At 31.5% G+C, this 25,397-nt stretch overlaps 1 protein-coding gene across 11 annotated transcripts in view; it reads right to left on the bottom strand.

The window, feature by feature from the left end:
• Positions 1-290: 290 nt before the first annotated feature.
• The window catches only part of LOC143225091 (uncharacterized), an 83,406-nt gene continuing 58,299 nt past the window's right edge, over positions 291-25,397 (bottom strand). For 7 of the 11 annotated variants that reach the window (XM_076453863.1, XM_076453868.1, XM_076453871.1 and 4 more), the window contains 3 exons: positions 24,981-25,238; positions 18,843-18,928; positions 16,462-17,773 (listed from right to left, as the gene is read on the bottom strand). In XM_076453863.1, the coding sequence (XP_076309978.1) occupies positions 18,879-18,928; positions 24,981-25,238 (308 nt within the window). In that variant the 3' untranslated portion in view covers positions 16,462-17,773; positions 18,843-18,878. Of the gene's footprint in view, positions 1,367-16,461; positions 17,774-18,842; positions 18,929-24,980; positions 25,239-25,397 lie in introns of those variants that run through there. The other 4 variants (XM_076453869.1, XM_076453866.1, XM_076453864.1 and 1 more) reach the window with 3 other exon arrangements.

The following is a 25,397-nucleotide window of genomic DNA, read 5'->3' as shown; positions in this document are numbered from 1 at the left end:
GAATAAAAAAATGAATAAAAAAAGAGGACAAAATAGCTTTTTTCATCGATATCAAAGTTACAATATTTCTTAACAAATTAAGTAAATAAAGTTATCAAAAGATATAGGCTATGATAAAAGATAGCACAGCTCTCTCTTTCTTTCCCTTGGCTGCTCCTCCAAATGACTTAATATCAAATTATAGTTTTAATGAAAATTTAAATAAGAGCTCATTACTGCCACATAACCATTGTCTTAGACAACATGTGGGTAAAAACAACACAAAAACAAAATTAAATCAGACAAGTAAGGAAGAAAAAACACAGTATACTAATAAAAATAAACCACAATACATATAAAATCAGACCTTTAAAGTCAAGTTCAGATCAATCAAAAATATATTTTATATATGAAAATAAAACTTGGATGTATGACCTGATATGGAATAAAATAAATACTGACAAAAGGTATAAACTTAATCGTGAATTACAGGTCGAAAGTCCTACAATGTGATGAAATAGTTTCATTTAATATGAACCACTACTGTTAATTTTTCACTTTTAATTGTAGTATTGTTTATACTTGTAACTAAAAGAATCCGAAACCAGTGCTATTTGCTGCGTAAACGTGTGCAAAATCTTATATATTTCGGCACAAACAATAATCAGAAGTACTTGAATAAAGCAACAATAAGCACTCTGTAAGATAATCTTTATAAAATGCAACAATAGATTAGCTTCATCATGGGATCCCTTAACAACTAAATCACCATATCCAAGATACAAAACAAGCTTTTGTTTTCGAAGAAAAATGAGGTTTTCTTTTTCTCACTCTTAATTTATTTGATTTCATGTTTTAAAACTGTGTTGTCATTGATAGCTTATTTTCAATACATATATCCTATCGCGATCATATAAACAGTGAGGCATTTATTTCACTTGAAACGCCTTTTTACTTTGCAGTTGTGAGTAACAAGAGACATAGCGTCATTTCTTAAAATATATTTTATATATTGTTCTATTTTTGCTTTTTACTCCTGAAAACAGGAAACAAGAAGTGAACAATCAATCAATGTTAGGCCAGAAAATGGAAAATATTGTTCAAAGTAAGAGCAAAGTGCGTGTGTTTGAGAGCAACTGTGCGAATATTTTAGTGACTTTCCCACGATATCAAAAACCATGATTTTTTTTTTCTTGGAAGCAAGCTCACAGATCTTAACAAGGCTGTGTATTCTTGCTGAGTCATCCACTTCACCTGCAAAGAAAGACAAGCTATTGTCACAAGATGATGGTCCTTCAGATGCATACTAGATAATGTTACGGTGGTGATTAACTGGTTGTTACCTCTCTATTGGTAAGTAGATAAGCTGGCTGTTCTTCTTGCATCTCTTTATATATTTAAATAAAACAAACATATATATTAAAATAAATACATAACAGTAAATCCGTTATAATAATAACAACATTTAAAGTTAGACAATAATTACTCACAATAAAATTTAAAACCTTTCCATAAGTTTAAATTTTCATTTCATTCATAAACCATGTGAAGTATGAAGTAAAAATTCTTACCGTTTCTCTAAAATGTTGACTCCAAGTGTTCATATAGCTCAGGATTAATGATGTTTACTGAGGATTTCTTGTCATATGTGTCATTATTATCGTATGTTGTAATATTGATTGGTTCGTGGTATTAAACATACTGACAAACATAAGGTTTGTAAATGTTGTTGTTAGAAAAAGTTTGTTTTTTTTCACAGAATTTCCTTACATGGGTGCAACATTAACCAAACACAAGACCAACAGCGAAAGTCTTTGGTGATTTCTGTTATTATAAATGACAACATTTTGGTGTAACTTAACAGCGAGGTAATGGCCAGATTTTGTCGATGAACGTGATGGGCATTTATGGAGAATCAGGTTCTGTTATTTCAAGGTAATGATCCTTATACGTCTGTTGCACAAATTGCTGAAACTGATTAGGCATACAGTGAAGGAAATGATGCTGTGTTGATTGTAGAATATACCCTCAGGTATTGTAATACTATTACTCTTTCGTTGTTGTTACATTGATGAAAGTGCCTTCGATCACTATGGTAACGAAGATTAACATATCTAATACTATCACCATTAGTGTGATCAACAGTCTCGAAGTTTGTGACTTGTGATGTTTAATACATCACCAGACATCACTGTGTATTGACGTAGATATTGTCATGTAAAATTGAACTTCTAATGTCAGAATATATTCTCTTTATGTGACGTGTGATGTCCGATACATCAGCACACGTCACCGTGTAATAGTATCGCAATTGTCATGCAAAGTTAAACTTATAGTTGTTAAGATATCCTCACAAGAAGTAAATTCAAATATATAAAAAAAATGCTTGGGTGAAAAATGTTCGATCAAGTCGAGGTAACTTGAAAAGAAACGAAAAGAATTACAACTCTACCTAAGATTTACTCGCTTTACCTTAAAGTATGTAATGGCTTCTATTATCATTAATTGTTTTGGTGGTAAAAGTAAGCGTCCTGTCATTAAAGTAAACGCCACTTTTGAGCTGTCGAAGCACAATTATGATTAATTATACTTGTCATAAGCTTTGTTTTAAGCACAAAGCTGTACGACAGGTTATCTCTGCTTTGCCCACAGCAATAATCAAAACTCAGTTTTTGGTATTAAAAGTTCTAAGATCTACCACTGAGCCATCATAAGGCACTTATCAGACATTGTTATGAGGCCCAGTATATTTTTAATATCACATTCTTTAAAATGGCGGAAGTGGTGCGTTTAAAGTACTATTATACTATTTTCTTGGGCCCGGCATGGCCTAGCGCGTTAAGGCGTGCGCTTCGTAATCTGAGGGTCGTGGGTTCGCGCCCGAGTCGCGCCAAAGCATGCTCGCCCTCCCAGCCGTGGGGGCGTTATAATGTGACGGTCAGTCCCACTATTCGTTTGTAAAAGAGTAGCCCAAGAGTTGGCGGTGGGTGGTGATGACTAGCTGCCTTCCCTCTAGTCTTACACTGCTAAATTAGGGACGGCTAGCACAGATAGCCCTTGAGTAGCGTTCTGCGAAATTCAAAACTAACAAACAGACAAAACTATTTTCTTTTTCTCGAAAAATCTTTAACGGTCTGACTAAAGAATCTGTGAAATTAAAAAAGTAATGTAAATCAGTCCGTCCGTGCGTTTCTGTGTGATACATCACGTGGAAAACACATCATTGTCATTTGTACAGTACAGTGATAATTTTACACTTTCACGAGTGCAAAAGTGAACGACGTTTAAAATGCAGAGTTATAGAAGCCCTGAATCGAAAGGTGAAAACAAATGTAGGTCTCATCTCGTACGTACGAGTAAAATAATTCATAGTATGAGTACGTGAATCATATTCTTCGTACTGTTTCTTAGTGATGAAAGAATAGTGTTAACTAACAATGCAACTTAAATAGACTGTACGAAATTCCAAAAATAACTCTTGAACTGGTGAAATTAGCGTCTTTAAACTTCCACTTGTGATTACAACAAAACGAAAATTTGGGACTTAATAATTACTACCGTATATTTACAAGTCTCAGGCCACTATAGAACATTCTGAGAAAACAAAAGCTGAACTGTTGGAAACACCTCTTTGATTATATCGACGAAATATCCATATATGCGATTGGTATGTGTTGTACACCGTCGAGTACTAACGCCAAAAGTACGCGGTATCCTTGTTTCACGTTCTCGTCTTCTTTTTTTCTTTTTTTTTTCCACCTTGCAGTTCATGACATGCGTACATTGTCCTATATGAGTGCAAAACTACAGTATCTGTGACGTAAACTTTAATAAAGATACTTCTTTCAGCAACACAGCAAACACGTAAAATTATTTACCTTTCTATGGCTTTTAAGTAACGCAATACCATAACGTCTCAATACAAATTGTAACAGGCTCCTAAAAGTCAACAATTCTGCCTAAAAATTAAATACTCTCCATACGAAAAGTACAAGTTTACCCACTATGCAACAAGACATTAACTTTATCCGTTTTCGATGCTGTACAGTTAACACGTTACGCGAAAGAAAATAATTACGGGTTTCAAAGAGTATTAAAATACGATTCAGACATACATACACACAAGAAATATTTTTCTTTAAGATTTGAATAGAAAATGTTTCATCAACACCTTTAAAATTTAAATATTATTATTTATGCAAATCGGTTATGATAATATTCCGTAACGCTAAACACTCTTTAATTAGGATAATTTTACAAAATTCAGACACTTTGTGCTAAAAAGTAATTTACAATGAATGAATAATTAATAATAACTGCCTACTCGTATGATTCGTTTGAAAACGTGAGTTTGAAACTGATGATCTAATCTACTTGGCCTGACCAACACTTTTGTAGCTGCACATTCTTTCACCTTATGGTTTTGCTGCTCTAAATCAGCAAATGTTTCATTCTAATGATAAAAGACCGGTCCACGTCTGACCAACACTTTATGTAGCTGCACATTCTTTCACCTTATGGTTTTGCTGCTCTAAATCAGCAAATGTTTCATTCTAATGATAAAAGACCGGTCCACGTTTACTGGGTGAAGCTGTAGCTAAATTTTAGAGCGATAGCTCACGTGACATTTTGCGTAAGTGTGTGCAAAACATTTTCTTTGAATTTTAGCGAGTTTTGTTGAATAAATTTGAGTATGTGGTTTGTATTTACACTTAACGATACTCCGAATTGTAGGTTGAAAAGATGCATCAGCGTACCAAATTTTTAAAAAAGTGAATAAAAGGTAAGTCTGTATTTTTGTCAAATAAATTTTTCGTACTTTTGGTGCGAATTATAAAAAGAAGAAAGGAAGAAATTTAAACAAGCCAGGTGAGTTAAGACGTTCGACTCGTAATCAGAGGGTCGCGGGTTCGAATCCCCGTCGCACCAAACATGCTCGCCTTTCAGCCGTGGGGGCGTTAAAATCTGATGGTCAATCCCACTATTCGTTGGTTAAAGAGTAGCCCAAGAGTTGACGGTGGGTGGTGATGACTAGCTATCTTACATTTAGTCTTGCACTGCTGAATTAGGGATGGCTAGCGCAGATAGCCCTCGAGTAGCTTTGCGCGAAATTCAAAAACAAAATAAACAGAAATCTAATCAAAATTGAAGATGTTATATTTCAAATGTTTCTTACTAGATTGCCTAGAAGTTTAGTATGTTAAATGAGAAGTCAGTAGAGCAAATTAACTGAAAAGATGTGATAGTTCGGATTACCACAGTTTGAGAAAGTTAAAAATCACAAAACTATCACTACTGTTGTTCTATCCGCACGACACACAACCGAATATTTTGGTACAATGTACGATTCTGGGTGAAGATTTTTTGGTTAGTTCACCACAGGAATGGCATCTCCATCTCTCGGACGAAACATACAACAAAGTGAGAAAAGTAAGAAAAACTCGACAACAATAATACTTAAAAGTCATAAACATCACATGGGCTTCATTCAAACCATATCACGCGTTGGCAAGTATTATAGATCCAGATGTTTATGAAAATATTTTACTTGCAGTGAGAAACACTCTAGAAAATATTTTTAAAACATTGACTGAATTATAGAGGGCAATCTCTGTAGATGCATTGTATAAAATGTCAACCGAAATAACACATACTGTGGTTATATGATTAGAAGCCAGTCAGATACTTTTTGGGTTAATGGGATACTACAGCACATTCATTCCAAAATACGCTGAAGTCGCTGCATCACAGATGAACTTGAATAAGAGAGGTCAACCCAACAAGGTGATGTGGGAACAGCCATAGAAAATAACACTTTGAAAGAAGAAGAACATGAAATGATGTTCGCCAGTTTTCAGAATGCCAGACTTCAACAAACCATTCATCGTTGAGGTCGATGCATCAGATGTTGGAATTGAAGTCGTACGTCTGCAAGAACATAAAGGTGGATTGTTTCCCATCATTAAAAAAACCGTCGAGTGACGAATACTACTACTCTGTGATTGAAAGAGTAATTTGCCATCATTTTTGCCATTCGAAAATTCCAAAACTACCTCTAAGTAAATCATTTATTCATTCAAGTGTAACATCAGTCCATTGCATATATCCAGAGGTACAAAATCGATAGTATGAGAACCATGATGTGACCGTTGTACCAACGAAACTACTAGTTCTGCATTGAAGCATTTAAGGGGACTGCAGATGTTGGTGTTGCCTTTGTATGTAAATATAAAAATAGTGTATTTATTTTTCTTGAAGAAAGGCTTATTGTTAGATATACAGGACCGTTTCATGTTTAACCTTAGCGTTATGATTTAAATAATTTATACATCGCAAGTATTGAAGTTATTTTTAAAAGCAATAGTTATGCCATATTTGCTTACCTAATAATTAGGAATCATTTGTTGCGACTTGACATCAAGCTACTAGAAACTTAGTTTTTTTTCCGTTGCTGGGAGTATTGTTACATCATAATATCTCATAGTGTGTAGAAAATTATAGGCCTCAGTGAGGCTATAAATACTTTAACTACAATTTGTACCATAGACTCTACTATATATAACTTAAGTGATTGTCATAAAGAACGTATAGTATCGATTTTAAAGTAAAATCATCACAAATTGTATTGTTGTAAAAGAGTGGAAAAGAAATAATTTGTCAACTGAGCTTTACAGTAAATGAAATTATGTAATAGGATAACAATCGCCATGTTTTTAGTTTTTTATTTAAAGAAGGATAACGTTTCAAACTACCGCTCTTTATCGTATCTTATAGTTTACAATAAAAGCATATGAGCAGAATCCAAAGTATTTGGGTACGTAGTATATGAAATATTGAGCGCGAAAATTCAAACATTACATATATTATATAAAAATTACAAGTCATGATAAATAGACAGCAACTAAAATTTAAAAACAAAAAACGTTAAACTATCTCGTTTCGTCGTCTATGCGGTTTTAACTAAATTTGTCTTTTTCTAAACTCATTAAACCAGCCCATGTGGAATTGATGAAAAGTTTTTTGTTGTTTTTAATTTCGCGGTAAGCTTCGTGAGGACTATCTTCACTAGCTATCCTTAATTTAGCAGTGTAAGACTAGAGGGAAGGCAGCTAATCATCACCACCCACAGCCAACTCTTGAGCTAGTTTTACCAACGAACATTGGCATTGACTGTAACATTATAACCCCCAACTGCTGAAAGGGCAAGCATGTTTGGTGCGACGGGGATTAGAACCCGCGACCCTCAGATTACCAGTCGAGTGCCTCAACCACCTGGCCATGCCGAGTCCTTGATAGAAAGAGATGATTACATAAAGCTCTGCACATAACTGTGTAACAAATATTTATGTATATGTTTGATTTATTTCAATATATTATTGTAAAACAGGTAGATTGTGTTGTTTGTTTACTGTTGATATTTATCGCTAACAAGTCACACACACCTACTGTAAAGAATCAGGCCCATTCATACCTAAAAACTTAACACATGCAAATTTCATTTCAAAGAGTGGTCTTATGTGTAATTGTTTAACATTTCGGGCTACACTGCATTAAAGATTCTAATTTTTAAATATATATAATTGCAAGCAAAAATCTCAACTCTATATACAAGTAATGCGCTTGCATTTAATTGTCCAGAACTTGTAAATATCTCGAAACACGAGAAATCGCATATCATTTGGAAGGCCCCGAATCCAGATTACATATTGGATTTTATATTCGCAATCACCTTACCTGTTTGTCCCCCGCTGATACAGCGGAAAGTCTATGAATTTACAACGCTTAAATCAGGTGTTCGATTCCCCTTGGTGGACTCAACAGATAGCTCAATGTGGCTTTACTATAATAAAACACACCCTTACCGGTTTTTTGCTTAATCGAACTTTTTTTGATGCAATAAGTGCACTACACGATGGCACAATGTCGTTTTCACTACGTGGCGACTGGCCTCAATTTTAACTTTAGGTTTTTATTTGCACAGTCTTTCACACAAACAACACTTATCCCACGTGTAATTTCTATTAAAAAATGAACATTGCACTAAACACAATTGCTATGGGCTTCCTTGACTTATTTAGCTCTGAAACACGCACGTGCTCTACGTTCAAAACCATATGCTCATCACTTTGTAAACACACACCTTCGGACGTTTCTACATATTCAGCTAAGTTTGCATTCATTACAATTTTACATTTACTTTACTGTGCAATAATTTAGCTTCGGCTCGTTTCATAGACTGCTATAAATACTTTTTTTGTTTTTAGCACAGGCTTTATTTTTGAGTTATTTGTTCCAGCTCCTAAAAACCACGTCGTACACTGAAGTTCATAGCTGTTTCATAGTCTTCACACTATTATAAATATCACTACTATATTTAATTGTTTACTTTACATATAGTTTTATTAAATACGGTAGAAGTTGTTTTTTTTTAAAGAATAGTCATGTCTACGTGAATTTCTTTGTCTCACCGCGTAAATATTTTTTTCAAACAGACCAGGATTTATCGACTTAACACAATGGCTAAATAAAGTGCTGCTTACTAGCTATACTTAAAAAGGACAGACTAAAGAAAATTCAAGTAAGCGGAATAAAAACACCTCTGCAAATGTTTTGCGGCTCGCGGCTAATCTTTCATAAAATTCTTTTGTACAGAATTCGAAAAGTCAGATCTATACTTAACACTAGATTTATTGGTTTACTTGTGAAGAAAGTACCAAAAACACCGATAGTTTTTGGATAAACGCCATTATTTGAAACAATTAGCCTCAAAATATACCGTATTTTCCGCCTAATAAGCCGAATTTCTGGCCCTAAATTTTGGACCTGATTTTTGGGGGTCGGCTTATTGGCCGATCACTCCTTTCGGAAATGTCTTCTTCTTAGGAAATGTTTTTCTTTTGAAAATTACCATAGGCGGTAATTTTGTCCCATCAGCAAAGCACGTTAAGACTACAGTGAAACGTTGTTTCTGGAATTTCATTGGTTACCTAATTACAGTGAGTGGAGCCAATAACGAATGACATATTGATTCCATCTCTGTCTCAATACGACACGTTCTGCTTTACTACAGAACGCCAATGATCACACACAACATGCATGCTGACGCTGAAACGAGACTAAGAAATCATTTTGAAGAAACTTGTCACTTTTTAAAAATGGCTTCGGCTTATTGGACGGTAATAAGCAAAAACCCTCATTTTCAGAGCTGAAAATTGGCCTCGGCTTATTAACCGGAAAATACGGTAATTCATTTTCTGAATTTTTGATACACACTATAACAAGAAATTCAACTAATCTAATTTTTATAAACATTTTATATGTAATTTTATCAATTTTACGAGACACTTTATTATTAACGTTCTCATTCAATTCTTACTTAAGAATTCTCAAATTTCATTCTATCATCTGACATAGAGCAAGACTTACATTATTTATAATCACTTTACAAAAAATTACCATTTGGCTCTCTTTATAACTGAATCAGTATCCTTTCCCAATTTAGCAAGAGCTTTGTACTTACAATGGATAAGGAATCTGTAATAGTGTCTGACACGCATCTGATTTTTGTCTTGTTAAAAACTTGTTTTCCGTTCTTCCTTTAACACTTCATTAACAAAAATGGTTGATTTTTTTTACATATGCTCAGTTACTAATTATATATGTGTTCAATATCTCCCTTCGTTGTTTTTCTTTTTTAACTTTGCGCAAAGCTACACAAGGGCTATCTCTAGTCTTACGCTGCTAAATCAGGGATAACTCGTCATCAACACCACCGCCAACTCTTCGGCTACCATTTTACCAACGAATAGGCAATCAATCGACTAAACATTATAACAATCCCACGGCTGAAACGACGAGCACGTTTGGCGTGACAGGGATTCGAACCCACGACCCTCAGATTACGAGTCGAGCTCCCAACTCCCTCCACATTGATGAAGAATGTGAATCGGTAACAACCTAAACTAGCAGTCTGATACTGATTTTCTGGAAGTGCAATTCTAGAAAGAAAGTCCCCCGCTAGTACAGCGTTAAGTCTACGGACTTACAACGCTAAAACCAGGGGTTCGATACCCCTCAATAGACTCAGCAGATAGTCCGATGTGGCTTTGCAATAAGAGAAACACACACTCTAGAAAGAAAACTGCGAAGTAGACAGTTATTTATAAACCGAACTATAATGAAAGAAATGATGCGTCATTACAGTGTAGAATCAATAAGTTTTATGACTTGAAGCTAATCTTATTCACTAAGAACTGCATATGATCCTAGAGATTTAAAATCCAAAATGACAAAAATACCTCTCCATCCATCTCTCCAAAACGCACAAAAGAATTAGACAAGGAATCATACAAGATAATCTTGATTAATACAAACCAGTCCTGGGGTCAGAATATTCAGTACCAAAGTATGAATACATAGAAGTCATAACCATTATAGTAAATATTATATTTAATTCTTTACTATTTATATTCATTTGTGTCAGACAAAAAAAAATGAACATAATATATATATATATATATTTTTTTTTTTACAATTTCTTGTTAATTGTAGCGTGCGTAGTGTATTCTTTTCTTATAGCAAAACCACATGAGGCTATCTCCTGAGTCCACCGAGGGAAATGGAACCCCTGGTTTTAGCGTTGTGAATCCGTAGACTTACTGCTGTACCAGCGGAAGACGAACTGTTTTGGGAAGGAGATTTTCGGTTTATATTTGAGACTTTCTTTTAATAAGAATGAATTTTTAATAATTTTTTTTGTATTTATTTTTTCAGTTAAGGTTGATTCTGTATTTTAACAATTTTAATATTCAACCGCGGTGTTTTGTGTGTGTGTGTGTGTGTTTTTCTTATAGCAAAGCCACATCGGGCTATCTGCTCAGCCCAACGCGGGGAATCGAACCCCTGATTTTAGCGTTGTAAGTCCGGAGACATACCGCTGTACTAGTGGGAGGCTGGTGTTTTGGAATTTAGATTATTGATTTTATGTTAGTGTTTCAAACTTTGATCAAACAAGATTTAAAAATTATTTAGTTTACTTCCACAACACCGATTCTAACTGATCACTTTACTTATTGACAGACTTCATTAGAACTGCTAAGTTTACTTGTTTTTTTAAAAAAATTAAAATATCTAAATTGAAAGTACGAGTACGGAAGCTTCTGAAGTTGAAACTGTTTTAAAATATAGACATTTACCCTTAATTTTCTCTCGTAGTAAGCACTCGAGTATGATTTAGTCGTAGCATAAAATGTTTGTTTTAAGCTTTAGACTATACCTAAAAATATCAACAACACATTGTATTACCTGTTGGAAATGTATAAAAACAAGAAACAAATTTTAAATAAAAAACGAATAAAATAATAAAAGTAATCATACATTAGAAGATAGCAAGAAATTCATGTAATTATATGAAGGTCCAACAATTACAACTGAAAAAAAATTACAAATTGCTACAAATTATTTTTTAGCGCAAAGCCACACAATAGAATATCTGTTTCTTGGCCACTACGAGGTGTATTCAGAAACTCATGTCAACGAATTTTCAAAATGTCTGAACAACAAGCATCCAAGTATGAGAGTAACAGTTTAAAAATTAGTAGCAATCTGTTTTGCCATATTTAGAAATTTATACGTGATTAGCAAGGTAATCAATTTTTTATATGGTAAACTGACCTTTTGAATATTTTATGCTCATTTTGATAGGCTTGTCCCTATAGCATTTACGATGACTCTTATTACAACGAAGCCTGCGATCTATACGTCCAAAACTGATCATCATCAATTATAATTGGGTAATATTTTTTATAATAAGGTACTATTTTTATAGCTGAGCAATAAATGTAACAACTGAAATTTCCGAAAAATGGTATTTTAAAGATTTAACCAATAAAAATTGAAAGAAAAGGGGTAAGTTTCAAATATAAAACAATAAAAAAACTTAAAATATTTTTTCTTTGCTGAAAAATCTTAAGTATTTCAACAAATGCAACTTTCATTGATAGCTGTGTCTACAAAGAAATATTTCAATAACATATATTCTGTGATGCAATGCTGTGATGATAGCTCATTTTTAAACTAAAATTTCAATAAAATCCTTTTTCTCATGGATGGTGAATATTATTAAATATCAAGTATAAGAACAGTGTTGTAGAACTGTTGGACAATTCCAGAAAAGGTCAACTCCAAAGGTCTTCAACAGGAGCTAGCAGTTATACCTGCATGAAGGACGTGTATTTCTGCCAGTTTTTTCTTAAATGCTTAATAATGCATAGAGGAATGTAAGAAACTTCACGTTATAGGGTAAAATAACATGTGCTGAATTTAAGTTTGACAGTCATATTACTCAGTAATATCAGTGAAATGTTAGTTAAAGTAAAGGTGTTACTAAGAGGTTATCGTCACAGTATACTAAAAAAAAAATGTTTTAATCCTGATATATCCATAGACAGAAATCAGGTGTATATTTAAACCTTAATGTTTTGTTTCTTATAAAAATGATATTTAAGAATAAAAAGTTGTTTCTTAACTATGAGTTTAATCTTTTTGTAGTTCTTTGAAAATTACGTAGATTCCCCACCAGGTGACTGTCTACTCAATTAAAAGTATTTATTAGAAACCTTGTAATTCATCAGGCAGTGCTTGATGTACTTGAAGTGAGAGTATTACTACTATCACTAGTGATAACTTTGTAATATTTAGTTGATCTTAGGATAATAAGCAAATGAGATTTCATAAGAGTCTGATAATTGAAAACCTTAAATTGCAACTAAGTCAATAAAGTCAAGAACACATTTCTCCTCGGGCTGTAGGTTGGTTCTTTTCTATTACAAAAACATTTAACTATTTAGCAAAACTAATGAAACCATCCAAAATTATTAAAAATAAATATATACATAGTTGGTACAACTGTTTAAATTATTTTATATTAACACCAACTTCTAAAGGTTTATTAAAAGGTGAAATTCAATTTACAGTAATTTATACATCTATATACCCTTTTGGAGATTAAAATCTTACCACATTTAAATATACACTTTAAGCATTCAAACAGTACACTAATGATTTAACTATTAAATAAACAGAAATCAAAACATATAACAAAACTGTATGCAAATTAAAAACTTGAAATAACAAATATTTTTCATAAATCACTTTTCATACCTTTTATGGTGAAACTGACACCACAATGAGACACTACATTAATTTCAAATTGAACTTGATATAAGATCATATAAAGAGCAAAAATGACAAATAAAACAGTTATAATAATGAGAAAAACCAAAAAAACATAGGTACCAACAACTGTTGCACACAAACATTAATAAATGCCTCATCACCTTATCACACACATTTTCAAATCCAAATCTATTTCCTATTTTTGCACAAAAGTTTTACTCTTCTGAAATGAATGTAACTAAATTAAACTACATGTCAAAGGATTTGATCATGAATTAATATGCTAGAGAATTACATTGACAGATTTTTCCTCTTACATTCACATTTTTCATATAACTTTTAATAATCTTTACTCAGTTTGCAGTACATATTTTAGTAATTTTTCTGGTGTTAATGTTTTACAATCAAAGCTTATGATACAAATGAGCAATGAGACTGAAATAAATATTTTTTTAAAAACTAAGTTTCTTGTCTTTTCTGAGCTGGTGATAAATTTATTAGAACAGTGAAATAGTAACATATAAACTTCCCAGTTTCTCAATTCCATAAATCAATGGTAAATATATTTACTTCTTCAGTTAAAGAAGTGGAAATGAAGCTCATTCCTTCCCAAACTGGGCATTTTTTTGTTATATTATTTCCACTTAGAAGTATTTGTATGTATCTACATTATACTTGTACAGAATGTTAAATTAAGATTATTTTTTTTAAATAATACAAAAAGATGCATTAAGTCAGTTATGGGTAATTATGTCATTGAATAATACAAAAAGATGCATTAGGTCAGTTATGGGTAATTATGTCATTGAATAATACAAAAAGATGCATTAAGTCAGTTATGGGTAATTATGTCATTGAATAATACAAAAAGATGCATTAAGTCAGTTATGGGTAATTATGTCATTGAATAATACAAAAAGATGCATTAAGTCAGTTATGGGTAATTATGTCATTGAATAATACAAAAAGATGCATTAAGTCAGTTATGGGTAATTATGTCATTGAATAATACAAAAAGATGCATTAAGTCAGTTATGGGTAATTATGTCATTGCTTTCAATGAGTTTTGTGGTTATCTGCTGTCATTAAGTAGTAGGTAATTCAAAAGAATTACAGCTACTGTTATTAATGGTTAAATTTGCTTTTGTGACATCATGCATGCATATGTGGATATGTGCATACTGAAACTCCCAACATGTATAATATCTAACATGATTTTCATTCTTGTAAAATATACTACTTCACAACATCTGATAAATTTTCCAAATGGTCTACGAGTGAAGCACACATATACTGCATAGCATAGCTTCTAAGTTTCATGGTTAATTAGATAATATTAATTCCACATCATGCAAGTACACCTTTTTTAAAAATTAACTCCTAAAAACAAGTTTTATTTTGATTTTATACTAATATAAATGTTTTTTCAAGATAAAGGAAATAGAGAACAGTATTATCAGCTTCTCCCATGAAATCTTGCAGAACTTTAAAACAGTCAACAAGAGTGTCAACTCATGTAATAAACATTAACATATGTTGCAACATGTGTTAATAATGCTTTCTATATTTATAAATATTTTTTTAATAAGTTCCAGTAAGTCAGTTTTTACACTACTGTAATTTGTACTTTTGGAAAAAACATTACATGCTTAGTGCAGTCTAATTCTTATTTTATTTGTTTCAAATTCTGAACTAATACATACTACAAGAAATTTAAATTCCAAATTATTTTGCAGCATAAGGTAAACATACTAAATTTATCTTATTTTTTATTTGAAATAACAGGTAATAATTTTTATGAATAAAGTGTCTCCATAAATTATGTTAAAAATAAGTATTTACATTTCAACCACCATGGCTACTAGAATTCCATCGGACTTCCAGAACTTAACTGCAGTACATTTGGGATATTGTCAATCTACCATGAGTTTCAACACATTTAGAAATAAACGTCAATAGATTTGTTAATTTCCCAAATTTTAACTCCACTTCTAACTTCTGATACTTTCATAGAGATCCTGTTCCCATTTAAACAAGTAATTTCTTATAAAATTGGATATTCAATTTATACGAAAAAAATGAGTCCCAATAACTTAAACCTATTTATTATCAGATGTATGTTTATTTTATAATGTTTCAAACTATGCTGGCATTAATATGCTGCTTGATAAATATATAATACTGCTTTTAAAATAGAACAAATAGCATAAATGAAATTAAGTAAAGAAAGCTTAAACATTTCAACAACTGCACTCTAAATCACATTTCCTAATAAACAGGTTATTTTTATAAAATCCTTTAAGTTGATAAATGAAATAATAATTTACAACTGACAAGATGGAAAACTAAAATAAAAGATTAGAGAAATACATAAGCTTAAATCAGTTTAATTATAACTTATAAGTGAAAAGAAAAAAAAAGTACTAATAAGTCAACCATACGTACTATATGTGCTTTAGGAAGTGAGGATGAGATCGTTTCATCCAATTCCAGAGCTCATCATATTGGCTCATATATGACAGACAGAGGCCAAGATGCTATTTATATCATCCATTTCTTGAACAATAACTTTGTAGACTGAGTTTTTTTTTCTGACATACCTAGCTCATGCATTCTTGTCTTAGAAAGTCATGTGACTGTCAGAATATTGCATTTAATATTCAAATTACTAACAAATTAATAATTTCTACACAACTTTTTTACATTTAGAATTTTTATTATACAATGTAAACTGATTACTATAGGACAGAATAATCTCAACATGCAGCGTTATTAAAGTAAAGAGGGGAGGAGAGTTAAAATAAATACATAAGATAGCGAGTCCACACTTTCAAAATGTCTAAATTAAGTGATATGAAGAAATGCAGCCATATTTTTAATCACAGGTTATTTCCCAAGCACATGTTTACTGTCATTAAACAATTTTTATATCTTTAGCCTCATGATACTCAGTGAAACTTTCACTGGATAACATCAAGTTGAAATTGATGTATTCAAGTGTTAGTTTCTGAAGCCAAATAGTATTTGCAACTTTTTTTTTTCCAAATGTAAATGTTTTTATAATAATTACAAACATAATTATGTAATAAATAATTAAAAACTAAGTTCAGTAACATGTAATGTTTAAGCTACATACAAAACTTTTGAAAACATATTTTTACTAGTTTTTCAAATAAAAACTTCCCTGAGTGGATTTGTACATGCAGTATTTTATCCAAAGTTGTTCTACTACTGAAATAGAAATATTCATCAATTAAGTTGTGCCTTTTACCATAACACTTGAAACATTGTTGTCATATTACAAAATATCTAAGATTAAAATCCAGTTAAAATTATAACTACATTTCAAAATGATATGACAAACAATGGCATTAAGTTGTAGTTTGATAAACAAATACAACAGATGTCCAATTTTTTTACCTCAGTGGCTCATCATTCTCATTATGGTCTCTTATTAGAATTATGGCCATCATAAAAAAGTCATATTTGAAATATTATTCTTCATAAACTTGCAAATTAGATGAGAATGACTCTTTTTACATTGACAAAAAAGATTAGTTAAATATTTAAATTTGGATTATCTCAATTTAATGTGCAATAATTCTCAGTTTATGAAAAAAAAGTTTATTAACAATTTACTATTTTATTAAGAGTATTTTCAAAATCTTTGGATGAAACCATGCAAGGATTCAGTTGACCACAATAAACTATATCTGAATGTTTCCAGTTGAAGAAGTGTAGATTATATGATCAGTACAAGTATACAAAGTCAAAAGTTTTAAAAATAAAAACAATGTTTCTAGATATATAATATGCTATTCAAGGTGAACAAAAGTGGTTTATATTCTACCCAAACATTAAAACTAAAACCAAACCCACACATTAAACAAATCAGTTAGCCCATGTGTTATCTAAATGTCTCTTGTATGATTTCTGAAGAGTCGATTACTATTTAGTCTTTAATTATTAAAGTAACTTAGGCTTAATAAAATGTGAATATTCTAAGAATTATGATTATTTGATCTTAATTAGTTACAAGTGATGTGTGCAATATTTAAAAAAAATATGAATTTCTACTAATAAAAACCACCAATATTATGTAATTCAACACTTCATTATACAGGCAAAGATTAACACAGATAGCCACATCATAATGAAAAGTATTCAGGATATAACCCTCATAAAATTTACCACACATTCTAAGAACCTCCAGGTCTGTTAATTTAACCTCTTTGAACATCAATCTCTATAGATTTTAACAATATTAATCCAGTTTCACCTTGAGGGAATCTCAAATGTAATACTGCTTCATCAATAATCAATAAACTTCCTCTACATTTAGCCACTGCAGCAAAACTATTCTTTGATATAAAAAAAAAAATACAAAGGAGAAAATTTTAATTGTTGGGGATGCAAAACATTAAACAAGTCAGTCCTTTAAAACAAAAAGTAATAACAATTTTGGCATTTGTGACCCAGACTTGTGAAAGAAATGCAAACTGCTGGTGTAGAATAGTATATTCAGAGTAATAGTTACACAAAATACTCATACGAAAACTCTTGGCAATCATCCACCAAGCAACACAAGCTGTACAATAGTGACATCATTTATAAAAACCTGAAAAAAAGGTCTGTCTCAATTAACAAGAATATTCTATACTTAATCACATATCATGCTTATGTATTGCTTTTTAAGATGCATTTTGTGAAAGTTACCATATAACTTACTAAGTAAAATTTTCTGAAATCAGCTGACACACAGCCTTTTGCCTACTTCCAAGTAGGGCTTAATTTAAAAGTATTTTGCTTAATTTTATCTCGTTAAGACACTGTCAGATGTTTGATACTTGTATGAAATAAATGTAGTTGTTAGACTAATTCAATAGAAAATATCTAAAAAATTTGAAAGTGAGTAGTAGCTACTGTGACTCAAAATCTAAAGAATGGGCACAAGACATTAGATTAATCTAAATCTGATTATACTTAGTTTTTCACTTTGATAATGACAACTGTTCTGTCATTACTCTCTAACAACAGTGTAGTTTTCCTATCCTTGACTGTTAAAAGCAAATAAATTCTGTTGACAATCACTATACTTTTATGTACTTAACTAATGCAGTTTTATAGTGGTGAAGTCCATGTGATATTCATTTCTCTTTCATACAGTCCCTATTGCCAATTCCAAGAAAGATTCTACATCATTGGTTGGTCGCATCTTTACAAAGTTAATAAAACCATTTAACAATAGTAAGAGTTGCTATGACTAACTTACTCGATTGAGAAAAGTTCTGCTTGGTAATTTCATTTTTAGCCTGTACACACAAAGATATTAGTATACATTAAACACCTCATACACATATTATAAATTAATTATGAAGTGAGCATATACCATGCTATACTTATGGAAGTTGTATCATAATCTATTCATGTAACCAAAACTGTAAGTTTTTCTTCTCTTAAACTTGTAAGTTACCCAGCTTTGGAAAGTGGTTATATTTAGCAGAAACAAATTTTATGGACAGTTACAAATGACCAGAACAAAGAGCTCATAACTGTAAATAACTTGAAACTTACCTATTTTTATAGATGTTTAGTTACACTTGCCCATTATCATCTTTTCAACACTGGTTTACCAGTTTCTTCATCAGTTTCAAAGAGCTCATAACTGTAAATAACTTGAAACTTACCTATTTTTATAGATGTTTAGTTACACTTGCCCATTATCATCTTTTCAACACTGGCCTACCAGTTTCTTCATCAGTTTCAGCTTTCGCTACAAGAAAATAATAATAATATTAATGCACCAACTTTTCTCATTATGAAAACACATATGGCTACAACTGACTACACATAAAAAGATGGACTGATAAATCTAGTAAAAACCAAAGTGACATATTGTTGTTTCTACTTATAAAAGTAAAAGAAGTTTATTTGGATCAACCATTACAATTTAATAATTGTTGAAAATTCTATACTAACTATATAGGTGTGATTAACATTTAATCCTTACTGATGTCTGAAGGTTCCATATGGTATATAGTGTTCTATTTAATAAGTGTAACCAAAAGCTTGTCTCTTTGTTTATCTTATCTGCTCAGACAACTTTGTTTAAAAATTTAAAACTTTCTTTAAAAATACCAGATTTTGTTATTAACACAAGCTAAAAAAAATGTGGATGTAGATCAATAACTGATTGGTTGTTTGTGAATTTCATGCAAAGTTAAAGAGCATTATCTCTGTTAGCTACCCTAAATTTAGCAGCAATAGACTAAAGGAGTTCACCAACACCACCAACTGCCAACTCTTGGACTACCCTTTTACTAATAGCCAGTGGGGTTATTCACCACATTATGACACACCATGAAAGATATAGCAAACCTGTTTCGTGATTGTGGAACTCCATCATCAAACAGATGGATAGTTAAGTGTCCCAACTAACAGACTGTAACTGACACGTGAGCCATGACAGACCAGTCATGTTTTAAAAGTACCCTAGAGAAAAGGAGTTAAACTTAGATACCTGAAAAACAAGCAATTTTTCTCATTACTCAGTAAATAAAATGATCATAAATACAAGTATGGTAAGTTCAAAGCAAATATACTGATATTACAGATGCAAACATAAGAAAGAAAACATTGATAATAAACAAATACTTAAGGAAACAGAAAATATTAACAAGCTCCAAGATAAAAATATTATTTTCTTTTAAGAGGACAGGTTTATACCATTCATTGTTTCACAGAAAGTAATTTGATGAGAAGCATTTCAGGGGGAGTTTCACCAATCTACTATCCCAGTATGAAAGAGTATTTTAGGAACTGTTTCCACATACACTGAAGGAAGTGACTGATGGTAGAAAATGAAAAATTTAAAGAATTATTACCTTTTTTATATAGACTGAAGGCAATATTATAATAAAATAAGAATATAAAGAACTTATACAGTTTTAATATAAACTGGAATGATAAGCACATGAAAGTATAAACATTCAACAATTTGCTCATTTGATTTGTTTGAAGGTAAGAACAAAGGTCTATACAACAAGCTATCTATACTGTGCCCAACATGAGTATCTAAACCCAATTTCTAGCCAGAGAAATACAGTTAGGCCTCTAGTAATGGTGATGTGTATGTAATATTAATGAGATTTTTTAGTCTTTTTTTGAGAGACTTTGGTTTGCTGACCTTAGCTGTGCTAATATGCCTTGAATTAGCAAAGCTACAGTCCACAGTATAGGATACAGCTAATGAAAAAATGTATTAGGTCTCTACATCACAGATTCTCTTTTCAATTTTACATTTGATAAAAAAAGAAGTCTGTAACAAACATACTCATTAAACAGCAGGTCTGCTCTATAATTCAAACAATGAATTAAGTGCAACGTTATAGTATTATTCACATATCTAACTCAATTTAGGTTAATGTTTGGTGAAATACAAAGGACTCAAAACATACATAAATGTACAATGCACATCACCATTATAAGAAGTATAAATGTATTTGTTTGGTTTGTTGACCTAAGATGTGCTGATAAGCCATAAATAGGAAAAACTGTAGTCCAAAGCAAAGGGTATGGACAATCAAAGATTCTCCTTTCAATTTTACCTTTAGTGAACAAGAAATGTGGGACATATATATATAAAAAATATCAATAACTTTAGGGAAAAAAAGTCTTTAGGCCTATTTTGTGTTTTGTTCTAGCACTACACAAGTTTCATTTTGAGTTTGAATTGTCATGTAAGTTGAATATCATAAAGACAATGTGACATAGCTGATTAACTTGAAAAACAACTACTTATTTTACAAGTTCACTAACAACAATAAATCAGTACAAAAACCTAATATAAGCTTTTCATTTTTACCTGCATGAGACTGCTTGTCTTGAAAATCACTCGTGTATTAATTATTGTTTTTTTTTACATATACAGAATAATAACTTCTAAATGCGCCAAAGCATTTGCCATCATGTTCTTCTAATTAATGCAGTTATGGCTGTATTTATTCTGGTCATAAATGTGTGTTCACTTTTGATAATTTTGAATTAACTCCAACAGCACTCATGGGTCATTCCATGTCAAATCATCCAGGGGCTGCAGGTGACCCCCATAGAATGCCTTGAAAAAATTCATGTGTGCTCATCTACACATATAATGAAATATTGCCAAAGTTTAGATCAATATCTCTAATAGTTTCTGATTTACAGACCTGTAAAATTTAGTTAATTTTTTTTATGTTGGCAAATTCATTTTCGGACAACTTTGGCTGCTTAAAGCTGCAAGAGTAATAGTGGTAGAAGGCTAAAATTTGGTACACTGACTAAATTAATCTCACAGAATTCAAAAATAGTCTCAAACCAAGTTTTCTCTCTTAGGATTTGCATAGTGAGGCTGTAAAATCACCTGAAAACCCAAAGTCGTAAAAAACATTGGTTTATTTAATAAGCCATAGCTTTAAGACATAATATGATACAAAACTGATTTTTTTTCAAATTTCCTATAACATATTGGTTGATAAATCAGCAATTGTTGTAATTAAAAGTTTGTTAGATCTTCTGTAAAAAATAGCCCTACTTCAGGCCACAGTTTGACCATGTCACCAGTTATTCAGCTTTTTCAGATTTTTACCATATATTCTTACATCTCTGAATATGATCTACAAAACAAATCAAGATGGTGTTCAACCTACTTTTTGAGTTATAATTTTTTAAAGTATCATCTGACCATACGTTTTTTATTTAAAAACATTCAGTTCAGGTGTGTTACTGTGTGTAAATATATCCATACAATTTTGAAACATACCTGTCAAAATGTTATGAATCCCACTACATTATTCTAACTAGCCTTTCACAATGTTAAGTAATGAAGTTGTATAAAAACAAGAAATAATTAATTCATTTCTGAACAAGTTTATTGGCATAACTAGTTAGATCACATGGCAATGTAAATATATTGTGTATGCATTACAGTTTTGCAGATATGGCTGAGTTTAAGATTCATAATATAATAAATACAAAGGTAAATCAGACACAAAAAGCACAGTGCTACAAAAGGGGATAACTGAGAAAGATTATAGTCACACCAAACTGCAATAATCGTGACAATGAAATGTTTCAAAAACTGCTTTGGCGATAAATTAGCCTTAACAACATCAAACAAACCTTGCTTTGTTCAAACAGCTTGAATAAATTTCTGAAATTTGAGTTTGAAATCACTTTAACTTAGAACATAGTGGTGAGCATTACTGCCTTGCACGGTAGGTGCACTTATCAGACAAATAATATGTTGGAAAGGAATCCTGCTTTCATCTTTACATGACCTTGCAGGCCATGAGAACAGTGTTTCTTGATTTCTTCTTAAATGACACCAACACATCAGAATGTTCATCTGATCTATCTTTTTTGTTTACCACATACCAATCATGATTGTATATGCATGCCACATATTTCCCTGGCTGATAATTGTCATTGTTATCATTAGACCCTATTTGAGCTGCTGCAGCATCACTTTCACTGCTACTACCAACAGTTACAACTGTGTACACATCATCATCTGATAGCCTTCTTATATAGAATTTGTTGGTAGAGTGGGTATTTGATAAATTCCCAAAATTCAATACCACAGTTTTGCATTTTTCATAGTGCTCAAGTAGATCAAACTTTAGACAATTCTGCAGGACTGATTCCTGATTGACAAGAAAGAAAGAAATGCCCTGAATGTAGTCCTTTGCCCAATGGTACATATCAGAGACACTTAAAATGTGATAATTTATTATTTTTCACAACCTTGATTTTTTTTTGAAGATCATGTTCACAGATGTAAGAATATATGGTAAAGGCTGATTAGAATATTTCAATGGGATTCATAAATTATTTCAAAATTGTATGGATATATTTGCACACAGTAACACAGTAACACACCTGAATTGAAGTTTTTATTTTCAAGTAAACTACATATGGCCAGAGGATACTTTAAAAAATTATAACTCAAAAAGTAGGTTGAACACCATCCTGATTCTTTTTGTAGATCAGATTCAGAAACATAAAAATACATGGTAAAAAATCTGAAAAGGCTGAATAACTGGTGACATGGTCAAACTGTGGCCTGAAGTAGGGCTATTTTTAGCTACATCATAAAAAGTTGCATGCAACTACATTTTTTTTACAGGAGATCTAACAGACTTTTAATTACAACAATTGCTGATTTATCAACTGATATGTTATAGGAAATTTGAAAAAAAATTCAGCTTTGTATCATATTATGTCTTAGAGCTATGGCTTATTAAGTAAAACCAATGTTTTTTACAATTTTGGGTTTTCAGGTGATTTTACAGCCTCACTATGAAAATCCTAAGAGAGATAAACTTGGTTTGAGACCATTTTTTAATTCTGTGAGATTAATTCAGTCAGTGTAGCAAATTTCAGCCTTCTACCACCATTACTCTTGCAGCTTTAAGCAGCCAAATTTGCCCAAAAATGAATTCGCCAATATAAAAAAAAACAAAAAACTAAATAGCACAGGGCTGTAAATCAGAAATTTTTAGAGATATTGATCTAATCTTTGGCAATTTTTCATTATATGGGTAGATGAGCACATGTGAATTTTCAAGGCATTCTGAGGGGTCACCTGGAAAATTTTCCAAAATCTGGATGATTTGACATGGAATGACCCTCATGTAGTATCCATTATGTACTCAAATCATTTTATTAGAATATAGCAGCTAGAAGTTAAGAAGAATATAAAAAAGATGAAACAAGACATGCTATGATGAAAGTGAATAGTGCTAATAGTGAAAGTCAAGCAACTAACAGCTCAAGTTAAAGAGCAACTGCTGTCTTTGCATAAGGTGAATTAAAATGCCATGTAAGTCACAAACAAGCTAAATAACAGGGATCTAATGGTTTGTACCTACTGTAATATTGCCACCTATGTACAAGCAAAAGAAACATCTACAAGAAGTGTATGTAAGGAACCAGAATAAAATCTACGCTACAAATTATGACGTTTCATACTTCTTAAAATGAAGTGACAATGTGGGGTTGTTTCTAAGTTCCACTACTTTGAGCTATAGGGCAGTTCTGTGCTAAGTAAATGGTTAAGATTCATTTAATAAATGTAGAAATTATCATGTCAAGTATACAAGGTAAATAAAATCTATATACAAGTTAACATAAAATCATGCTTACTGAACAGTTTAAAAGTGAAAATCAGATACAAGTTTAAACCTAATAGTATAAACTTGCTGCATTCTCTTACAATTTAAAATAGAAAAATATTAAATGGTAACAAAAAAAAAGCTTTAAACTATACTAAATACCAAAATTAGCTTTAAAGCCAACTTTCTTTTTGTTTTGAACCAGCAAATGTACCCATCCCAAGTACAAGAAAAGTTTAAGTCAATTTATCAACTTAAATTAACTGTACTGCACTCTTGGTTCTGAGATACTTACTGTCCACTGTAAAAAGTAACTGCTGAGCATTACAGTGCCAAGAGCTATTCAACAATAACGTACAGTAAATCTTCATTTTTATTCTTAAAGTTATGTCACATTTTGAAATATAAATGATATTTTGATTAATTCCTAACAAATTAGTGTAGAATATACTGCTTGAAAAATAAAACTTGATATTAACATTATTCAAGCCTTTTATTCCATAAGTTTAAAAGTGAATGTAGAACTCTGCTGTGTGCACAGCTTTTCAAACACAGTGCAAGAAGTGGTGGCAGCTATAAACAGGAAACAGATGAATGATCAGACAGACACCACACTTTGTAACATAAATAAAATTAATAACTTCTCTAAACTTCTTTTAAGAAAATAATTACCACTATGAACAGTCTGAATGTGCCACTTTAGAATGCTGTTATCAGTGTAGGCCTTTCCACAATCTACACACTTAAAAGTCCGAACTCGAAGTTTCATTTGGTAGTCCAGGTTCTGACTGTTACCTGAGGTTTCTACAGGACTGTTAAGACTTTCACTAAAATGCTGTTTTTTGATCTTATGCTGCTGCAAGTGCCTCTGGAATGCAAATTTACTTGTCATGCTATATAACTTGCCACATTCTTCACATTCCAAATCTACTGGAAAACCAAAAATAATGAATTAGAAGTTGTATGAATACTTTATCATTTACAATGTACAACAAGTCAGAAGAAAGACATTTCTTCACTGCATTAAAACTGCTTCACAAGTTTATATGTATACATGAATAAAGTATTAACTATATCAAAACCTGTGTC

Source organism: Tachypleus tridentatus, chromosome 9, assembly GCF_004210375.1.
Source record: "Tachypleus tridentatus isolate NWPU-2018 chromosome 9, ASM421037v1, whole genome shotgun sequence".
Lineage (NCBI taxonomy): Eukaryota > Metazoa > Arthropoda > Merostomata > Xiphosura > Limulidae > Tachypleus > Tachypleus tridentatus.
The sequence above is the reverse complement of the archived record's forward strand: the minus strand, read 5'-3'. Positions and strand labels throughout refer to the sequence as shown.